Source organism: Elaeis guineensis, chromosome 1, assembly GCF_000442705.2.
Source record: "Elaeis guineensis isolate ETL-2024a chromosome 1, EG11, whole genome shotgun sequence".
NCBI classification, from domain to species: domain Eukaryota; kingdom Viridiplantae; phylum Streptophyta; class Magnoliopsida; order Arecales; family Arecaceae; genus Elaeis; species Elaeis guineensis.
This window is the reverse complement of record NC_025993.2, coordinates 12415978-12438223: the sequence shown is the minus strand read 5'-3', so window position 1 is coordinate 12438223 and position 22246 is coordinate 12415978. Positions and strand designations below refer to the sequence as shown.

General features: G+C 39.2%; 1 protein-coding gene across 1 annotated transcript; it reads right to left on the bottom strand.

Moving 5' to 3' along the window:
• Positions 1-2733: 2733 nt before the first annotated feature.
• Positions 2734-16503, bottom strand: LOC105038065 (auxin response factor 17-like). Its single transcript, XM_010913753.4, is given in 5 exon segments — positions 2734-3032; positions 8992-9231; positions 9234-9729; positions 15193-16094; positions 16097-16503. Coding segments are annotated over 4 exon segments (1725 nt in total). The 5' UTR covers positions 16224-16503; the 3' UTR covers positions 2734-3032; positions 8992-9031.
• Between the last annotated feature and the right edge of the window lie 5743 nt (positions 16504-22246).

Sequence of the window (22246 nt, the reverse complement as noted above, 5' to 3'; positions counted from 1 at the left end):
AATAATTATCTTTGTTGCCACAAGGCTCTGAACTGCGGAGGAGTAGCTAGGGCTAGCGTGTGTTCGAGATGAAGCTCAATGGTCAACGGTGATCTGAGGATGTTCTGGATGCTCTCATATTCTGTAATAAAAGTCTGATCACTGGAGATTCTCCGATAGAGGATCCTTCAATGCTTAGTTGATTAGAGTTTTGAAAACAGTGAGAGAGAATTAGTAAGAGAGTGCTTTTCTGATTTGAAAAAAAATTCTGAAGGCTTCTCATGTATCTCTTTTATAGAGGGAGAAGAAATACATTATCTTAATAATCAGTAACCGCTATGAAGAATCATTATCCATGATGTCATCATGCGTAGTGTGCGATTAGTGGCATTAATTCGCATACCATGTTTCATCATAACCATCAGAAGTTTTATCGTAATCGTCCGAAATTTAAGAGAAATGGCACTAACCCACGTTTTCCATCTAACGGTTTGACTCCTACATCGATTTCATAAGTCGTCGGCTAGAATCCGACTAGAGTTTAAGAAAATGACACTTGCTCATGTTTTCCATCTAACGGTTTCACTCCTACATCGATTGCATAAGTCATCGGCTAGAATCAAACCATGAGATCAGTATTAATCTAATGACATCCTCGTATGATAGCCGAGGACGATGTCTAAAGATGATGATCGAGGATAAAGACCGAGGTGGTATGACCCCATAATAATTTTAAAGTATTTATCTAAACTGAAATAGGCTACAAAGTTTGCTACATTGATCCAAAATTATTTAGAGAATTTTAAAGATAAGAATCAAAATTAGACAATTCTAATGGTTCCCATGAATGGATATTATAGGAATCGAAAAACTAATCCCGATTTTCATTCTTTACAACCAAAAAATGTTCTGAGACAAATTTCCTATTGATTTCTTGGCTTTCTAAACTTGAATTATTGATGAAAATAAAGCTGAAATATTTTGTAATAGAGTCCAAAAGCATATTAAAATTCTTTTGTTACTGTTTGTGTATTATTATTTCTTAGAGATATTCTTTCAGATGGTTTTGTTGTTTATACTGAATATATTGCACTGTTCAATGCCTGTCCTCATTTTTAGAAAAGAAAAAAATACAAAAAAATCAGCAACAGCCAAGATGGTAATGTATAACTCATCCTCATTATTTGAGGAGTATAGCAACCGATCACCTACAAATCATTGCTTTGTTAGGTATACAGGCAGATAGGCGGTATCAATCATGATCGGCAGGTGATCTTTAGTCATCTAGCATGGTCTTTGAAGTCGCCTACAGGTATCAGCTTGAAGCTTGAGCTTCTTAAATTGAAAAAGCATGGATGATGGGCTCCCATACAGCATATCTGGTCACTGTGTCTTTTCCTCTTCGTGTCAGAGGCTTGAACTACGTAGCAAGCATTTTACGACTGCCAGTATCTACTTGGAGAGCGATCTGTCCAGCCACTCCAGAAGGAACGAGTCTATACTAGTTAACGGTGAAGCATAATTCACATCTCTCAAGACTTTTCATTGACCATTTTTGCCGGGCATTACCGAACAAAAGGAATACGGAATATTGATTAAATTTTTCTTTCTTGGACCTTTTTCTTTCTGCATCAAATGAGGGCCTTTAGCGTTAGCACATTGCTCACATCTAACTGCTTAAACTTTAATACTCGCTAGCACTTAATAAAAACCATCGCCTTTGATAGGTGCGTAAAAAGAGATTTTTCTTTGGACGGGATTTGATGTTAACACACTTGGAAGAAAGGAAACACAAGCATGAAGCACAAACCTTAAGGCATATTTAGTTGAGAGGCACCAGGCAGCGGGAACTTGGGTTCCGCGGGACTGGTTTGGCGAAACTGGAAAGGTGACGTCCCCGAACGGTCGCTTGTTGACACAAGCCAGGGTGCAGGGACCAGAATTCTAGTTTCTGGAACCGAATTCCTGCACTCATATTAGTCCCTCCTAACCAAACGCTTGCTAGGATTCAAGATTCACAAACGAAATAAGCTCATCAGTTTCACCCCATATTAGAAGAAAAAAAAATTTTCACAGCTGCAGAGCATCGCTAAGGCAAGGCATTTCTTTCCTGTGAAGCTGAAGCTCCGACCATCAATTCTGCGTGCTTGAGAGATGATCAGATAAGGCCAGGCCTGGCATTAACTGAATTCAGTAAAATCACAACCCCAAGCAGCTCAACTTCAAAGAGGAAATGTCAGGGTAACTAGCTGCAGTTTGGATCATCCAGACTAAAGTTTGCATCAAGACCGTAGCAGCAGCAACTAATGAGTCTAGGATAGCAGTAGAGATTAGGACTAATATTCTAGGCAATGCTGCAGATGATTGCAACTCCATCAAATATACATATACCATAAAAAAGGAGCACGAACCATTCAAAGCTGCGTCAAGCTTCATAATTTATATTTACTCCCATTGAATATCAATTTCCTTCCATCAGCATCACTTTTTTTGCCTCCGTACTTCCACAAACCCTTGTTATCTTTCTCGCACCAGGCATACTCGAAATAGAGAAAAGCCTAGGATCAACATGAATAGAAAAGACCAACAAACGGAAGATGATTTTGGATGTCTTTGAAAAAGCATCTGCTCATTCTTTTCACCTTTTCTACTTCAAGGAAGAAACGGAAGAGCTAGTCCCACCCAATGACAGCATCTCGTCATTCTTGCTGCCATCAGCAGGTGTGATCATGTCAACATATCCATAGTGCTATGTCAGTGGCCAATTATGTGGGTAACAACTACCGATATAATCCGTGCAGTAATCCCAAAAAAATGTACAAAAACAGGAGTAAGACATTGAAGACAGTACGACAGACTAGCTTTAAAATGTCAAACAGCTAGTACCTCAACCACGACTCAGAAATTTTTCAGACAGGCGAGTTCAACAGGAACATGAAGAAGTCAACATAACAGTTAGAAACACACTAGGTTAAACATTGCCAAGCCCGAGACAATGCATTAGGATGACAGAGTGCAGGAGGCAACCTTCATGTTGTCTTCAACAAGGACACCTGCAGTGGAAACGACAGCACAACATTCAGGTTGTAAACAAGCATATTATACCCTGATAAACAGCAGAAATCCTCACATGAACTCCGTGCAAATTTTTATATGGAGAAACAAAAAAGCTAAACAGAATAAAACATCACACCATTTCTATCAGACTTATGAAGGCATTTCATTTATTCATGAATACAAATACAAGCCTTATACTAAATACTTTTTTTCTACAAAAGAAAAAGAGAAAGCAATGAAGTAGAAAAATTGGCAGCAACATTTTGCCTTCTCAACAATTAACACTGCTCATGTACTTAAAATATTTCGAAAAGTTAACGTTCTAGGGTGCATTGACTTGTAGTTTCAAAGGCACAAAATGTTGTTTGGATATATTAGAGACAACTCAAATTTTGATTAATAAATCCTTCCATTTATTTCATAGAACATGTGGAAGATATTAGGAGCCCATCGATTGATAGTTTTTACAAAGGCTTTTACTATATTCTCATATCAGCTTTGCTCCACCAGAGTTATGACATATATAAAGCATGTAGTTGCCTTAAAACAAACTGAACTCATGATAGATGTCGAAATTGGTATAATACTTAGCATACTAAAGGGTATTGGCTATTACCAAACTATAGTCCCAAAATACGGTGTCTTGGGATGGGTTGACTGGGGGGGACAAACCAAATCACTCCCTCTCTCTCCCCCCTCTTCTTCGTCTTCTTCTTCTTTTGCACAATGTGGCTGTTCTAGGATCGAGCCCATGTCATTGCATTTGTTAGCAAGCTTTTTACTAAGGTTTGCAATACTGATTTTGGTACCCATAGCGATACCATGTTGGTACAGTGTCAATATAGGTGGAGCCATACTAATGCTTGATACATCCCCTATAGCAAGTATTGGTTTGGCATCAGTATGGTGCTTAGGGCAATGCACAGGCATGGAGAACCTTACCTTTACCACTGCACCAAGCAATGGCTAATTCAATAGATCATAAAACCTCTAAAATATCAAATGTTACCATGTGTGATCCATGAAAACGAATCCCACCTCAAAATAACATACATCATAAACAATATTGGATAAATATAAATAAAGAAATCTTTTCCATTCCATATCAGACCAACGATTTTCTTTGATTTTTCCCTCTCCACAAGTAAGCTATACGCTTTTGCTATTTCAAAAGCAAGCACTGGAGATTATATAAAAGATTCTGCAGTTGAACCCATTGCTTGGGCAAATGAGAATAATAACTTTTTTCCTTGTAAGCTTCTTGGACATTATCTTGCTTATAATCCACCAATAGTTTTCCTAGCACTCACACTTTGTAAGTGAACATTCGTCTAATAAAATGCAAAGCCTCAACATAATAAAAAGAAAGAACTTGGCCAATTAGCAGCATCAATCATTTTAGGAAAGTGAAGCATGAAGCATCAAATTGAGCACTAGAGGTGAAAAGATTCTGCTAATGCAGATTATCAATCAGTATACATTTTGTATCATCATTTTCCTGATTTTGGATCATGTACCTGAATTTAGCCATAAAGTTGCTTGTGTTTAACCATTAAATAACAAATCATAAGACATTATAATTATAGAATAGGCAAAGATGGAAAAGTTTCACACTAATTGATAAATAATGCATTAAGATAAAAGGCAAGTTATGGCCAAGTTCACGATACAGACATCATAGACACAGATCCGGAGGAGCCCATATGAAAATCAGTTTGGTTCAAGGATAAAACATATCTTCCGTGAAACTTAAATAGTTTTGTAAGTTAAGCTTACATATATGCTGCAATTGAAAGACAGATTAACAAATTTCACCTTCTAGCATTTCTACTTGCAGTCATAAAGATCCATCAGTAAGAAAATAAGTTCACTTCCTCAACAAGATCATCATGACCAACAAAGAATGTGAGGACCAAAATATAGCTAAATGGACACAAGAGGATAGAAAGCAAGGTAGTAAGAAAAAATAGGTAGTGTCATCCTTCGAATTTCACACTTTAATAATGGCTAGTCTCATGTCTCATTAAATATTATACATGCCATCTTATTCTCAAACCCTAACCTATCTTAAAACTAATCACATAAAAAAGATTTGCAACAATATTTTAGAAATGCAAAATTGAGATAGGAGGAACCTTAGCTACAGAACAAGGTGAAGGGGCCAAATGGTGGGCCTCCTAAAAAATCTGAACACGAGAACAGTTAGGAAGCAGGTTTGCAAACAAATTTCCAAGGAGATTCCAAAGTGGGTATGCACTCCAAAATGAAGTTTCCTACCCACAGGAGGAACACGCTCATTCCGAAACATAATAGAATCTCATGAAATCAAAATAAGGAAGGACATTTTAATTTTCATAGCTATAACTAGGGGTGCAAACGAGCCGAGCAGCTCACGATCGAGCTTGACTTGGGTCTGAGCTCTACTTGGCTCAACTATTATCAAGCTCGAGTAACAAAGTACTCACTCAAAGGCTCACGAGCCTAGGTGTGCATATATATATTTTTAATAGTATTATATCATATTTATAATATATATACATATTATTAATTTGATATTTTAAAATATAATATTATGTTATATTTTGTTTTGAATCATATTATTTAATTTGACCAAGCTTGAATTCGAGCTTGAGTATGGCTCGGTTGATATTCGAATTGTGCCGAGTTGAGCTCGAGCCTCTCACTACTCAGACTAACTCGCTTAATTGCACTCCTAACCATAACTTCAACCCATCAATATTATCTAAACTAAAGCCTCTCACAATTCGAGCACCTTTTTCTCTTTTTCTTTTTTTTTTTTTTTGGGAAGGAGGTTACAAGGGTTAGTATGGTCCCCATTTGCACCATAATGCTCGATCCCATAATCTCCCATTTTTCTATATCCATTTTACATTCCTTTCATTCATTCCACATATTCAAAATTTGTCTTGCACACATGAACAACATCCTAAAGAATAGAGGGCAGCACCCACTAAGCTATGCCACCTCAATGCCATTCATACATGATAAGAACTATATCAACATAGATACCTTTCATAAGGACACATTCAGATGCAGGAATTACTTATCTGTATTATAAGTTGTTATTAGACAAGAATTCCTCTCAATAAAGGGATGGAGAGGATGAGTCTAGAGTGATTGGTGTGCCATTTGGAATGTACAATCTTGATTTTTCAAGATACTACAACCCACCCAAAATGATGGTTTATCCTATTCCCAAGAAACTAGGATATATCTTTCCTACTTTCTTCTCTTCTCACCTATTTTCAAACTATCAATTCCATTTGCAATAGATTATCCATGGATAGTGCATTCGAGCATCCAAACATCCCTTAATCTATTCTCATATCTTTCAACCAAATCATCTTTGGTTTTGCCTCCACATGTCTAACCTTCATCATAAAGCCAAGCCCAATCTTAACAAGGCCACCTAGAATCTGCATTAAACATCCATATCGATGCAATATAGGTCAAAATTCAGTCAACATTTAGCAATTTACTTTTGTTAGTTTTTCTTTTTTTCATTTAATTTGCTATATTGAATGTCATTAGTCTTTTATATAGTTCTTTTGAGAGAAGGTTAGGGCCGGCCCAACTTCGGGTCGGACTTCGGACTAGGCCTAAAATAGCTTAGGCTGAGCTTGGGCCTAATTATGGGACTCATTTGTCTTTTGGACTAGGCTCGGGTATACCTTTGGCCCAGCTCAAATTCGAGCCCAAAGTCCAGCCCATTCAGAAGCCCAATTGTGTGCTCAACCCATGGTGAATAACATGCCACGTTACCCCCATATCCCATGGTGAATAACACACCACGTTACCCCTTATATTTCACCAATTCCAACTATGCGTTATCCACTGTGCATATGCTCCAAGATTTGCTCTGGTAGTCTGCAAACGACCAAGATGAGAATAAGTATTTGGAGGCGGCGCTGAATCAAGATGTCCACTGCTTCAACACTGAGGTCCGCACATCTGACATCGTCTACACAATCAATGCTGATATGAAGAAGCTGCAGGCGCGTGGGCCGAAGGAGAGGGGGTGTGGTGCGGAGAAGCTACAGGTGCCACGGGCAAAGAAGCCACAGGCAGAGGGAGGTAGAGGAGCCACAGACGCTGGGGACCGGGTGGGAGGAGGGGGACCGAAGGCGGAGGAGCCACAGGCATTAGGGTGGTGGAGGGGGACTAAGGGCGGAGGAGCCGCGAGCTAAGGGAGGCGGTGGAGCCACGAATGGGCGAGGAACTGCAGGTGGTACCAGGGGCGGGGGGGAGGCATGAAGAAGCCACGGGCAGGTGGAAGTGGGAAAGCCGCGAAGGATTTGCTGAGATTAGCCTTAGCCTTTTCTCCTTTTTTTAAATTTTTTAAGAGAGGGAAGTCGAAAGAGAGCTTGTGGGGCTAAACCTAATTGGGCTGACCCAATCGAGTTTGGGCGGGGCTCGGTTCGAGCTCAAGCCTAAGTTTTTTAAAAACTTTTAGGCCTATGAGCCCAGTCCAAAGCTCGAAAAGAAGTTTCGGGCTGGGCTCGGGAAGGGGTGTGGCCTAGCCTGGCCCAATCTGACCCCATTTCCAACCCTCTTCCCATTGCTTCCAAACAAGCCCTCAATCATCTCCAAACCAAGATTTTAAATCTAATAGGACAAAGGTGTCCCGATTTTTCTATGGAATGAGATGCCCCACTATCCCGCCCCATCCACGTGTCGATCCTGATTATGCATCTAGATAGATTTCCTCCATTTATCTATCTTCTTCTTTCTTTCCTTTATTTGTTGGTTTCTTTCTTCTTTCTTTCCTTCTTTCTTTCTTTTTCTTCTACCTTCCTTTCTTTCCTTCCCTTCCTTTTTCTCTGTTTGTTATCCTTCCTTTATTTCTTTTATCCTTTTTCTTCTCTCTTTTTTTTCTTCTTTCCTCTTTCTTCTTCCTTTTTCCTTTCATTTTTTCCTTTTCTTTTTCTTTCCTTCCTTTCTTGCTTTCCTCGTGCTTCTTCTCTCCTAGCATGGATGGGTTTCAAAATCCCCACCTCATCCCATTTTCTTATAGGAATGAGATGGGACAGCCCGCATGCCCCCTCATCCTACCAAGACTTAAAACCTTGCTCCATACTATATGCTACTAGTATATGTTCCAAAGCAATAATAGTTAAAGTCTTACCAAAGGCTGATTTCGTGCTTCATCATTTATATATATGTTTATTTTTCCTTTATTTTTTGGGAGGGAGCAAACCAAGGACCACATCCCAATTGCACTACACAATGACCCTACAAAAGCATCATGACCAAGAGGACTTAGTAAGAAGATAATAATGGGCTTGGCACTGTATGTTCATTAAATCAGCATGACAAAATTTTAGCAATCACTAGGTAGAAATTGTAGAACATTCAAAATACAGTACAAAAATGTCAAGTGGAAGTTTCAAAGAGGAAATTCAAATAGTAATAAATACAAAACAAATTTTGAAACAGGTCTTCAGATGATCTTTGGTGATAGAGTATCCATTTAAGTTTAACTATCCCAGATCCTTAAGATGATTACAGAAAAATGATGTTTGGTGAATAACACTCATTAATATATGCAAGGCCATGCGTTGTCAAATTGTCATTTGAGCATGTTGGAAACAGAAAAAGTTACTCGGAATGCTGAATAGAATCAGAAGGCACCTTTTGCTACTATAGCTTTATATTGAGATACAAAGCACTATCAAATCCTAATATATATAGCCACATATTCCTTGCAAAGCATTAGTCAACCTTAAAACTAGTACCCAGATACATGTATAGCCCGGATAAGTAAATAAGCATAAACAAAATACTGAATCTTGAGTTAAATAGTAAGATCAGATATTTCACAAGTAGGAACACCACCTTGACATGAAATTCTATCTGAGTTATCACACATTTGAGAAATTTGAAATAATTAAATCATATAAAAAACAAACAAAAGCATGTTTCACTGATTCATACCTGTACAGGCCACATGTGGCAGATGCACACATCATTTCTGTCACATAGAACATGCTTCCAAAGCAGAAACTCTTTGATGTTGCACATCAAGACCATCAAGCAACTGCTTACGTTGGTAAGAGAGAAAAAAATCATGTGGTAGGACTCCACCTGTGGTCTCTCCGTACTCTTTATCTGGAGCAACATCAGCAGGCTGCTCTATCTGGATAATCTTACCAAACAACTGAAAAGTTTCTCCACAGTTTTCGTAGTCGGATTGGAAGCCACAGTTTTGAGAAGATCTGTGCCACAGTCCAGGATACTTCCATTGCTCAGTGGGGATGAGCCGTCTGAAACTAATGTACTTCCAACACTCAAATTAGTGGATACATTATTTAACTTCTGTTGCATCTTAGTGCCATGCAGATTATCAGAGAGCATTTTTTGGCCGCTCAAGGGAATGAAATTGAATAAAGTGGGGACATAGAATGGATCATGCCTGGCTCCCTGCATGCCAGCAGGAAATGTATTGTAATTGATTGATGGGGATAGATTCCCCATGGATGTACTCTTAAAATCTGTTACTGGAAAGAGCATGCTGCCCTCTCCAACATCAGAAAAGTCTTGACTTTGTGGCCCCCTTAGTTTCTTCATAACAGGATATGGAGTGCATAGCTGAGGAGGGGCAGAAACAAGCTCCACCTGCCAGGGATTTACACTTCTGACATTCTGCAAAACCTCTGGTTCATCCCAGGTAACCTAAGAGAAATATCAAGAATAAACTTAGCAGAATAAGCTTGAAATTTTCAGACAAATTATATCGGCTTTTGAATGTGCCAACGAAAAGTTGAAAGAGAACAAAGAATGAATTTTCATGGAATGATTTGGCTGAAGTATAACAGATTATTTCCTGACCTGCTTTCACATTTGACATGCAAAACATGTAATCATTTTATTAATATGATGTAATTAACTTTTGAGATGTCCATGTCGACAAACTAATAATGTATTATAGTAAGTTATGATCCTGGCTCTGTCAAACTACTTTCAAGGAGCCACAAATGCTTTGCTACAAAAATAATGGATAAAATCGATTGAGATAGGAAGAAACACCTGAAATGCCAAGATACAAAATTTAAGATAATTGTTTCCCAGCTTCCAATATACCATCATATTCCTGTTTCGGAAACAACAGTAAGACCTCATAGAAGAAAGACTAAAAAGCATCTCAGAGTCTATTTGAATCACCATGATGGAACCTCACCACCATCCATTCATAACTAAGAAAAGCTTTACATGTTATAAAAAAGGGTTCAGCTTTGAGGGAAAAAAAAGAAAGAAAAAAGACAGTAGAAACAAAGATCAAATTACTCGACAGTTTACACCGTTGTAGTTCTTTTTTATGAATTTGACTGAAAAGAATCATTCAAAATTAGTTATATCTTTGATAAAGTCATCTACTTAAATCATGTTCTGCAGGCAGGAAAACTGAAGTGATTCAGTTTCTATATGACAAAGGCCACAGATGACACATTCTTTATCTCAAGGGCAACCAAGGATTTAGGCCCTATTTGGCAAAGCTTGTGGGGAGCCAAAAAGCACTTTTTAGCTCTCCAAAAGCACTTTGGATGATTATAGTGGTGTTTGGTTAAAAAATATAAAAGTTGTTTAAGCCTTGTTGGAAAACTGTACTTTCTACAACATGTTAGGAAGCTGTTTTTGCTTTATGAAATTTGACTTTCTGACTACAATACCCATGACAAAAATACATAATTACAGTTGCATCCTTTTAAAACATAAGGGACAAAAAGATCTAATCATGCAAAAGGAAGAGATTGCCCTCAAAAGATCTCAAAGCCCTAACGCATGAAGAGAACCCATCCCATGATCCACAGCCTTTTGAGGATGCTCCCTTCCTTCTCACAGTCTATGGCCTAGGGTCCCTCCTTCCCGCAGCCTCTTTATTGTTGCTGAACCATGGGCAGCTGATCCTTTTCCAGTCACAATCCTTTGGAATGAACCCTAGATCTCCTTTGGGTCTCTCCTAGCTTCCTCTCATTTCTCCAAGCAAGCCCCCTTCCAAAGGTCCGGCCTTTTCTGATTCAAGGTTTCAATCCCGACTCTCTCCATGTTAGGATTAAATCCCCATCTCCATCCAATCTCTTTGTTTACAATATTATATTACATTATGTTGCACTATAATAATATAATACTATGTAATAATACATTCCTATGTTATATTATGTTATATTATATCATATTCTATTAGTATACAATATTATATTAACTACATTATAATAATATTATATTATATTACATTATAGTAATATTATATTATATTACATTACATTAATATTATATTGTGTAATATATTTATATAATAATACATATTATATTGTATTATATTTTATTGTATAATACTGTGCAATATCCTTTATTGTAATTTTGTCACACCAAAAGCACTCTTTTGGTAAGCTAACATATGTTAGAATTCCACAATACTTTAGAAATATAGTTACCAAATAGCAAACTGCTTCGTATAAAAACTCTACTTCGAAAAGCTGCAAAAGCTTTACAACCAACACCTTTGCCAAAAAGGCCTTTATTCTTAGAGGGATTCTAGTAATCTGACCAAACAAGTGTTGCACATCCAGTTCGCTGGCAACACTTTTACAGAAACAAAAATCTCGCTGGATGGTGTAATTAATGTTAGTTTTGACTCTTGAAGGGGTACCAATTTAGGACTTCCAATGCCATCCTTCCTACTACCAAAGAAGACCAAATTGCCAAAGACCAATCCAAACATGCCCGAACCCATTTCCTGAGCTTCCTTTTTCAAACATCATCACCATCATCTCAGCTGCCTGGCACAAGTCCAGACAATGTGATATTCAAAATTAGAAATATTTGCAATTAGCTTTCTACATTATTCATATATAACACATTTCTTGTAATTCTTATAAACTTTTTAGTATTACAATCCAGCAAGTTGCAAGAGTTGAAAGAAACTAAAACTTATCCCAAAGATTTTTTTCTTGAAAAGTGAGGATGATAAGTGAGGGAGATACTGTCTCATTTACAGAAGATATTAGATGTAAAGATTAAAGAGGCATGTAAATATGAAATATTGCCACACAACAAAGCAGGTGGGCATCGAGGCACAATTTGAAAATACAGGTAGTTTACAACAACCAACTAGTATACAATGAACAAGCAACAAAGATGACTTAAATAAGATAAATAAAAAACAAAAAAAATAACAAAGTGAATGCAGTTTTATGTTTTTTTAACTATATATAGCAGCTAACATGTCTAGCTTCACAAAATTCAGCAAAACCTATCTGTAACATGTTATTAAATATCAAAAAATTGTAATGGCATGGTACAACAATTTCACACATGTATCAACCCTAGTTGGGATGCATAATGATGCAGGACTACCTAAAGGTTTTGACAAGTTGCCAGTTGTATTTCCACAGATGCTACCAGCTCATATGACTATGGTTCCAAGTGAAAATATTGTATTCCTAACACCTATGACTTAAAGTTGTCAAAGGCTCAAGACACACTAAGGCACCCACATCTCCTGAAGAGTAGGCGCAAGGTCCAAAGCAAGGTGTAGAAGAAGCGAAGGCACAGCAAAAAGAAGCAGAAGCAGAAAGAAGAAGAAAGACACATTTTTCCAGTCCATCTCCAAAAGAAAAAGGGAAAAAGGAGAAGAAAAGGACAAAGAGATGAAGAGGAGGAGAATCAGGGAGCTTACCAGATGCAAGAAGAAGAAGAATGTCTCTGGTTTTTCCTTTTTCCTCATCTCTTTTGCCATTTAAGCCCAAGTCCTCAATCAAAATGAGGATGCTGGGACTAGGTATAGCAAAGACAAATTCTGCACCTGGTTGAGGCGAAGAAAAAGCGTGCATCTTTTTGAGCACGTAAGTGTATTTGAAATCACCTATTTCAAGCTCTAAAATTTCCTAAATTACTTTTTTTTTTTATTTTCATTCTTAGCCAGCAATTCATGATTAAATTCACTCAAATTCAGTTCACAGAGAACTAGCTAGCATAACTTCCAATATTAGCAAGATACCATTTATCATGACTAACTAAAATAATGTGTGGCACCAACAATCATACCCTTTCTTTGTAAATAACTACTCTTGGGGCCTGTTTGGCTAGATCCAGCTGGATAGGAGAGGATTGGACTGCTAGGGGAAAGGAAGGAGTGAGCGAGACAGCAGGAGAGGGAGAATGCAGGTGTTGTGGGGCCCAATCTCCAGCCAATTCTGGCATGAAGTTCCCAAACAGACCCTTAATCACGTAAAGTTCCTAAAGATAAAAATTCAGATTTCTTTTTCTTAATACTACATATAAGGAACAAAGAAGCAATATTCTTTATTTGGTAAACAAAAGAACTAATATCCTTTTAAAGTATCCACTATGTTTAATCTTGATCATTTACTCCTATTTTCATACTCTTGGAATAAAAGAGTAATAACATTTAAACTTATGGCTCAAGGAACTAGACATGCCATTCAATTAACAGGGTGACCATTTAAGTTGAGATTCAAGGTAAGAATAAAAGGGAAAGATTTTCTCAATTTCCTCTTAACAAGCTGAAATTATGCTTAACTCAAGGTGCAAGACAATACATCTTGCAAAGAGATCTCATGAGTGAAAATATGAAGAACACACCTCCTTATTTGTGACCATGCAAAGTCAAAACCTTCAAGACTTGGTAACGACTGAGCTTAAAGATGCAATTAATTCTACATAATGTCCTTCTATCCTAACAAATAGGGTCCATTTTTGCAGCTTACCAAACAGAAAAATATAGGTACTTGGAGGAGATGAATGTTCATCAAGCTCTATTATAGATTTTATGAGAGCATTTTATTCCTATTTATTTCCCTTGCCATTTACATATCTAAAGTTTCAGAGGTTTTGCACTATCACATATACACCTTTGGCAATCATTGATATTGTGCCAATTACATGCGATACAGGACCAAAAAAGAGTTGCTAGTCACTTCAATTCAAATCTTATATGACATGGTCGTAAGTGGTATCCACAAGGAGTTAAGTAGCTGATATGCTAAGGGAGGCTAGAAGTTTGAACAAAAAAATTTAGTTGCACATATATACCAAGCCACGTTGTATGATTGAAGCACAATATACAAGAGGTCTACCAATGTATATTACTTGCCAATGTTGCACATTTGCAAAATATTATACTTTGCTAAATCATGAGAGATGTGGAATACCTTAGTTCATGTTTAAGAAAGTAAATGCATAAGATCAAGCAAAGTACCCATGCTTGTAGCGGATGACTGATGTCTGGCTGATTCTTTTTAATATTTGTTTTATTTCATACTTTCCTTGCAGCAAAGAGGCAACAAGGAAACCCAAACATGCCCTATAAGATGCCCTTTTCTTGCTTTACTTTTTATTACATCTCAAAAGTTACCAATACGAGGTTCTGCCTGAACTTTTAATAATATCACTCGGCTTTTGACATTCTGTCACCAATCAAAGATGAAAAAGGGCACCATACTCAAAAAGCTGACATGCAATGGGGTATAGCTAAAGATGATCATTTGTCCAATATTTTAATTTGAATCCACACTTCAAAATGCCTAGTCGACTTACATGATCTACATCATGTGATGTTACAATGTGTCCCATCCAGGGAATATGAACTCACCAGACGGTAGACTATTCTCCCAAATTCATAAATTCGACTACTTTATCATGTAATTCGGGACAGGTTGAAAAAGGATGCACGACATGACTATAACATGACCTTACATTGATTTTATTATACAAGATTCAACAACTGAAGGGACGGCAAACGGTCTCTATCCTAGAACTCCAGGAATGAGTAAAATGAAACAAAACATGAGCCCGTTAAAGTCTGATGCCAGAGTAGCCATGCGCGGAACAACAATATAGAAAATGCAATTATAATCCCCGAAAAAACATGAGGCAGTCACCATGACTTAAGAAACAACACCCAGAAATGCACTAAAAAAGCAAAGCCACAGCAGAATCAAACAGTTCCAGCCCAATTCTTTATAACCTAGCAATGAGGCATGTGGGCAAAGTCCTAAATTTATTTTATAAATAATCAACCTCGTCGATGTCACCAAGACAGATCAACAACAAGAGAACAAATAAAGCAAGACAAGCAATAAGACGTGACAAGACAGGATGGAAATAAATAACTACCTGAAGCATACGCCATGGTGAACCGGGCCACGGGCCCACATCCTTGACCGCGGCCGCCGACACCGTCCCCTGAAACCAGGTCATCCTGGACGAATCCTCCGTGTCCACCGACATTTTAACCCGCATTCCGGCAGTCCAATACACCCTCATCGCCGACTCCACAACCTCCACGGCCACCACAAAGTCCGGCGACCCAGACCTCGGGTAGTAAAGGACCTCAAAGGGGCAGCCCATCTCCGCCAATCGGACCGCGTCCACCACCGATGAGGCCGGAACCCGGCCCCTCACATTCCTCGAGAACCCTTCACCGCTGCCGAGGTTCTCCTCGAGTTTAACGCCCCCTCCGGCCGAGGGGCTATAGGGCAGATAGTCCAACGAGCCACATGACCGGCCGGTGCGGCGTACACCGACGAAGAGCTCGCCGGCCTGGTTCTTGATGAACACGACCGAATCCCCGGCGACGAGCTTTTTGCAGTTGACGAACTTGCTCCAGCCGGTGGTCAGCAGGTGCCGCCGCGGCGTGCCCCGGTAGATGTGCCGGAAATCCCACCGGGCCCCGTGCACATCCCGAACCGAAATGGTCTGGACCGGCGGGTCCGCCTTGAAGTCCAGCCCTGGAAAAATTGAGTCCGCACAGAACCTCGGCACCGAGAAGCCCCCGCCGTTGTTCGCGTCGCTTGGAGTCAGGATCTTCGCGAACGACACCACTCCCCCACCCCCGTCAAGGATGTCGGCCGGGGGCGGCGGCGCCGGCGGCGAGAGACAGCGGGGGTCGAGGTCGATCTGGGCGAAGACCTCGTCGGTGTCGGGGTTAGCAAGGAGACGGACGGCAGAGACCGAGCAGAGGATGAAGGGGCGGCGGCAGGAGGCGGCGGAGAAGTCTGGCGTGGAGGAGGACTGTCGGCATGACCCTGGGGAAAGTAGTACACGCGCGAACCGATGGAGGGGATTTTGGCAGCGGGGCCAGCGCACGCCTTCCAGACATGGGGATCGACCAATCGGAGCTCCTTTGCAGCGGCAGCCAACGCCATTGGGGTTAGGGTTCCGGTGATCGCGGAGGTGCTAGGGTTCCGACTCGCTCTCTCTCTCTCTCTCCCTCTCTCCCTCTCTCTCTCTCAACAGAATCCAGCGGCGATCGATGGGGACACTTATAGGGGCAGAGAGGGAAGCTTCGAAAAGTTCAGAGAGGGGAGGGGTGGAGGAAGCGAGGGGAGAGTGGGACAGTGCCGTCTTGAGGTCCGGGGCCGGGCACGGAAAGAGGAGGGGAGGTGCCCCTGGCTTTGGGGAAATTACGGGGATGCCAGTGTTTGGAGTAGGAGAGGGATGAGTTGGTGACAGGGTGTCTTTTGTGTGACTTTTTTGCCCTTCGAGGTCTCCCTTCCGCCGGGATTCTCATCGGCGCGACTAAAAGATGAGACTCAAAATTGGACCACCGACTTGGCACGGCACCAAGAAGACCTACATCCCTCGATCTCTGTTTCGGTCCCACCTGCCGAAAATTTAGAAGCTGTCTAGTCTAATAGATACACTCCCGTTTTTCATAGATGCACTCACCTCAGTCAGATTGATTCATGTGAATCAAAAGGCGTCCAATAACAAAATGCTGGGATTCAGCTCTCAGGGCCATTCGGTGGATAGCGGTGGGCATGAACCGATTTCATGCTCAAATCTAGATGGAATCAATCTTAAATGATTTGATATTTTTAAAAATTAAATTAGATTAATAAAAAATTAAAATCAAATCAAACCAATATAATTTAAATAATCTGATTTGATTTAATTTATTAATTTTTTTATAATTTATAAAAATTTAATTTCTTTTCACGTAAAAGAACTGTTAAAAAAATTTATCAAGTAAAATGATTTAAACTTATATAAAATATTATCATTTAATAAAATAAATTTTTAAATAAACATCGTCATTAAGAATTAAATAAAAATCTTCAATATATTACAATAAAAATAAACAATCCAACAAATAAGTCACTTGAGATTTAAGACTAACCAACACAAAATCAAATTAATAAACAACATCATAAATTCAGAATAGTTTTCTAATACATTAATACTCCAACATAAACAACATCCTAATCTAAATGACATCGTTTTATTAAAGCCGGTCCGGTTTGGTTTGAGAACAGTTTTATTTACTGACAAATCTGAACCAATCCAAATCTATTTTTTATATGTCAAAAACCAACCAAACCAAACCGAATAAAATTTTAAATCAAACTAAATCTATGGTTTGGTTTGGTTTCACTGATTTGATTGGTTCAGATTCGATTTTTGCACACCCCTACTAGTGGACAAGCTTCGAGATCCTGTTCTCTCCGCTGATGACTGAATGCTTTGAGGAGGACTCGGGTTCTACCCACACGGAGTTTGTTATAGCCCAACTACATATATCTGAAGCTACGATGGCAAAGGAAAAGTGCAAAAGATCTCCTAATAAGAAAGATTCATCGATTGTCTAGATGAGTCACCATCGCAGTCTAAGGTGTTGGTTCTATGAAGTTTGGTTACGATGGAGTTGAACAGAAGTAGGGTTCAAGTTTAATCCTAAGGCAGAAAAGCATGTGTAAGGAGGTATGACGACCAGTTAGAAGTAGCTCGGTGTTGCGAGGTTCAGGACAGTAAGCCATTGAAGCTCCTCCAAAGCGATGTGCTAATGAGCCGAGTAATTCTTATGACTCTCGTCAAGTTCATTTCAATGCTCCTGAGCATACATTGGCTACTTCTGGTATGAGCGAGCATGGTGCCACTCTGTCATCTACTAAGGATCGTAGTAGAAATTCATGCCTCACAGATGTGGTTGATGGCGAATCGACCACATCTTCTAGTATGCATTCATGTAGATTTTGAGTTGGAATTGTAGGGGAGCTGCAAAGCTCCCCTTCTACAGTTTGCTAAATCTTGAATTCATCTGAATTTCTTTTTTTTTTTATGAACAGAAAGGAAAAATCTATCCAAATTTAGAAAAAAAGAGATTACAAAAGAATACATAAGAAAAGAAAAACTCCCATCATCCATCAACACAGAAATTCAAATTTTAAATCCCCCCTCCCGCCCCCATCCCCTTAATATTTAAAATTCAAATTCTCCCATGCAAACTAAAATAGTAACATTCAAATTTTAAAATTTAAATTTAAAAAAATGAGAGACCTCCCTCATACCGCCATCGGGGTTGGAGCATCGCTGGATCATCGATTCAACTTGTCTCAAGAGAAGGAGAGGAAGGTCAAACCCAATCTGTAGCCTAAAGAAGAATTTGGTGGCTACTCAATGGTCGGATCTAACCAATAGCCTAAAGAGAAGAGGATCATTGATAGCACCAGAGCATCGAAAAAGAAGATAAGAGGCTTCCGGGTAGGGGAGGTTAATAGCTGAGGGGGTTTAACCAACGCAAGAGAGAAAAGAGAGGAGGGAGAAATGAAAGAGATGGGGGAAAAGAGAAGCGAGGAGGGCCTCTACACTACCTTAAAGGAAGGAAATAAGAGAAAGGAGAGAGAGAGGAGAGAAGGAGAAGTTCCAATCGAAGAAGATAGAGATCCTTGGGGCGGGATGAAGGAAAGAGAGAATAGAGAAAGGGGAGGAATAGGCGGCCCAATCGGCGCCAAGAAGAGAAAGAAGAAAAGGTAAACCATGAGTAGATTTTGATGATAGACCCACTGCTGAGAAAGGCCGACGATATCCCATGAAAAGTTAGTAGCAAAGAGAGGGAGAGAGACTCAGGGGGAGGTTCCAATAGCAAAAAGAGAGAGAGAAAGACGGAGTAAGAGAGAGGAAGAGAGATAAGAAAAGCCTGCTTCCAGCCGGAAAGGCTATGCCAACCACCAAGAAGAGCTGGTTAAGAGATAGAAAGACAAGATGGGATGAAGAAGCTAAGTTTCTAGCCGAAAAGCCCAGCTCACTCCCAAAATGGGGCAAAGAAGAGAGGGAGAAATAGAGTACGGGAGAACCCAGCATCCAATCAAATCGGCTAGCCGACCTCGATACAGAGGAAGAGGGAGGTAGAGAAGATGGGGAGAGAGAAGAGACGGGAAGGAGGGGAGGGAGGAAATAAAAGAGAGAGGAAAAGAGGGAGAGAGAGATAGAGAAAGAGAAGAGGGAGGGGCCTGACGGCCGACCAACATGAGTCGACCACTGGAAGAAGGGATCAGTTGGAGGAGTACCTCGCTGCTTGAAGATTAGTGGGATGAAAAATTTTTCTTAGAGCTTCTCTTTCTAGAAAGGCTAGAAAGAGAAGCAAGATGAATTATTATTAATATTTGCTAAATCATCTGAATCGTCTTGATATTTACTGCTTTTTGGAGACTAGGTTGGCTAAGCAAGCCCATGGTAGGATACATAGGTTTTTTAGTCCTCTTTGAATATCTACTTCATTCTTACTGTTGGGCTCTAAGGAGGTATTATTATCTCTTGGTGTAAGACCTTGGATAGCACTAGCTTCACACATACTAATAGGCAAGTTGCTTTGGGTTTAATTTCTTGTGATCAAAAGTCAGATTAGATTTTGGATACTATGTATGCTAGCACCAATAGATATGATCGATGTAGATTGTGGGAGCAAATAGTATCAGTCATATCCTTGAGGTTACTTTTGATTGTTATTGGTGATTTCAATTGCATTGTAAATAGTGAGAACAAAAAAAAGGGCAAGCCCTTTAATGTAAATAGTAAAATTCGTGACTTCAGGGCTTTCTTTCATCAAGCTGGCCTAATGGATCTTGGCTTCTAGGGGCCTAAGTTCACCTGATATAATAGTAGACTTGGGTTGGCGAGAGTTTGGGAGAAAATTAATTGTGGTTTTGATTCAAACAGTTGGTTGGATCTTTATCTTGAATCAACTATCTTTCATCTCGCTAGATTTGTCTCTAACCATTGTCCCATTCTAATATTGCCTAGAGAAGAAGTGTTTCTTTTCATTTTGAAAAACTTTGGTTACATAGTAATGGCATCCATGAGGTGGTCCATCAGGTGTGAAAATGTGATGGTAATTATTCACTAGGGATCAAGCTTTTCTTACTTCTTCAAAATACTAGAAGAGATATCATAAACAAAAGTGCACAAGATTGGCAACATCTTTTTTAGAGGGCAGTAGTTACATGAGGAAATTCATTAGCTTCATACAAGAGAATCACATCACTAGGGGCTCACGGAGCAGTAGTACTTGCATCTTTTTATGCTCCTCCAAGCCTACCATAGAAACTTCATTTGCAAGAGATCATGTGGAGGCAGAAGTCTTGGGCTATTTGATTGAAAGATAGAGATGTAAACACTAGCTTCTTCTATTAGTCAACCATCATTAGGAGAAGAAGAAATAAAATTGCTATTCTCCAAAATAAGGATGGAGAGTCAATAGATATATCGGAGCTCATTACTGACATGTTGCTCTCCCATTTTCAGCACCGATAGATGGCTCTTCCTATGGTGGATGTTATGGATTCTCTAATTCTATCCTTTATCTTGACTCCTAATCAAAATGAGAAGTTAGTTAGAGAAGTCACTAGTGAGGAGAAAGAGGAAGCTATTTCAAATATGCAAAGGGATAAGGCTTCCGACCTTGATAGATATCCCATATTCTCTTTTTCAAATTTTTGATATTCATAAATAATGATGTGATATACATAATCAAATATTTCTTCAATCACTCTATAATGCCTCATTTGTGGAAAAGAACTTTCATAATTTTGATTCTTAAAGTTAGTAGTCCTATTAAAGTTAGCGACTACCGCCCAATCAACCTTTATAATAATGTTTATAAATTATGGCTAAAGTCTTGGTTAACCGACTGAAGCCTCTTTTAAGTTTCTTAATCTTGGCAAAACAATGTGCTTTCATTCCTAATAGGAACATTGCTGAAAATGTTCTCTTGACCCAAGAAATTAAGCACTCCTTAGAAAGGGCACCACCAATAAGAAGATTCATCATGATGAAAATCGATATAGAGAAGATCTTTGATCAGGTTTGTTGGCCATTCCTCTTTGCTGTCTTTGCTTAATTTGGCTTTGATGCCACCTTCATTGGATGGATTCGCACTTGAATTATCAATCCCCACTTTGCTTTGCTAATCAATAGCACTCCCATAGTCCCACTCGATGGTTTCAAACTTCTAGGGGGTATTGTCAAGGCTGCCATTATCTCCCCATCTATTTATTATATGCTTCGATATCCTCTTAAGGCTTCTCAATTATGTAGTTGCTTCTACCTCAATGCTTATAAAGTTTCAAGAGGGGGGTCTACTGTATCTCACATATTGTTTGCTGATGATTGTCTTCTTATGGCCAAAGCTACAATCAAAGATGTGGAGTGTCTAAAAGCCATTATGAAAGCTTATTATCCTATCTCTGATCAGATCTTTAATCTGGCTAAATCTCATATCACCTTCAGCCCAAACACTCCTAAATGTGTTAAAGGCCAAATTCATCGACTTTGTTCTATGAGTATTAATAATGGCTCTTGGCATTACCTGAGGATACCTCTATCTCAAAAGCCTCTCACAACTAATGATCTCTTTTATTTACATAATAAAATGATAAAATGAATAGCAAGTTGGAATTGAAAGGTCCTATCCCTTGCAGGTAGAGCAACTTTGCTCAATTTGGTGCTCTCATCTATTTCCTTACACTGTCTATCCTATGTTTATGTTCCAATAAGTACTTTGTATAGGCTTGAGAAGGTGTATCACTCCTTTCTTTGGGGGCATGCTATGGACAGCAAGGCTCTGCATTTAATGGCTTAAGAAAATATTTGTATGCCAAGAAGTCAAGATGGATTGAGGATCATTGCTATTCAAAAGAGGAGGATGGCCTTCTTTTGCAAAATAGCTACCTAGCTTGCTCTTAATTTATCCTCTCTATGGGCCAAAGTAATCTACCAAGTACCAGTTCACTAACTCCTGGCACACTTACGGCAAGCCTTAGCACAGCTCCCACAACTCAAACAAAATATGTAGTTATGGCACTCTTGTTCAACATCAATTTATGTGACAAATTGTTAATGGGGCTCTATAAGTGTCCTTAATGATTCATGGCTCACTACTAGAAATTAACGT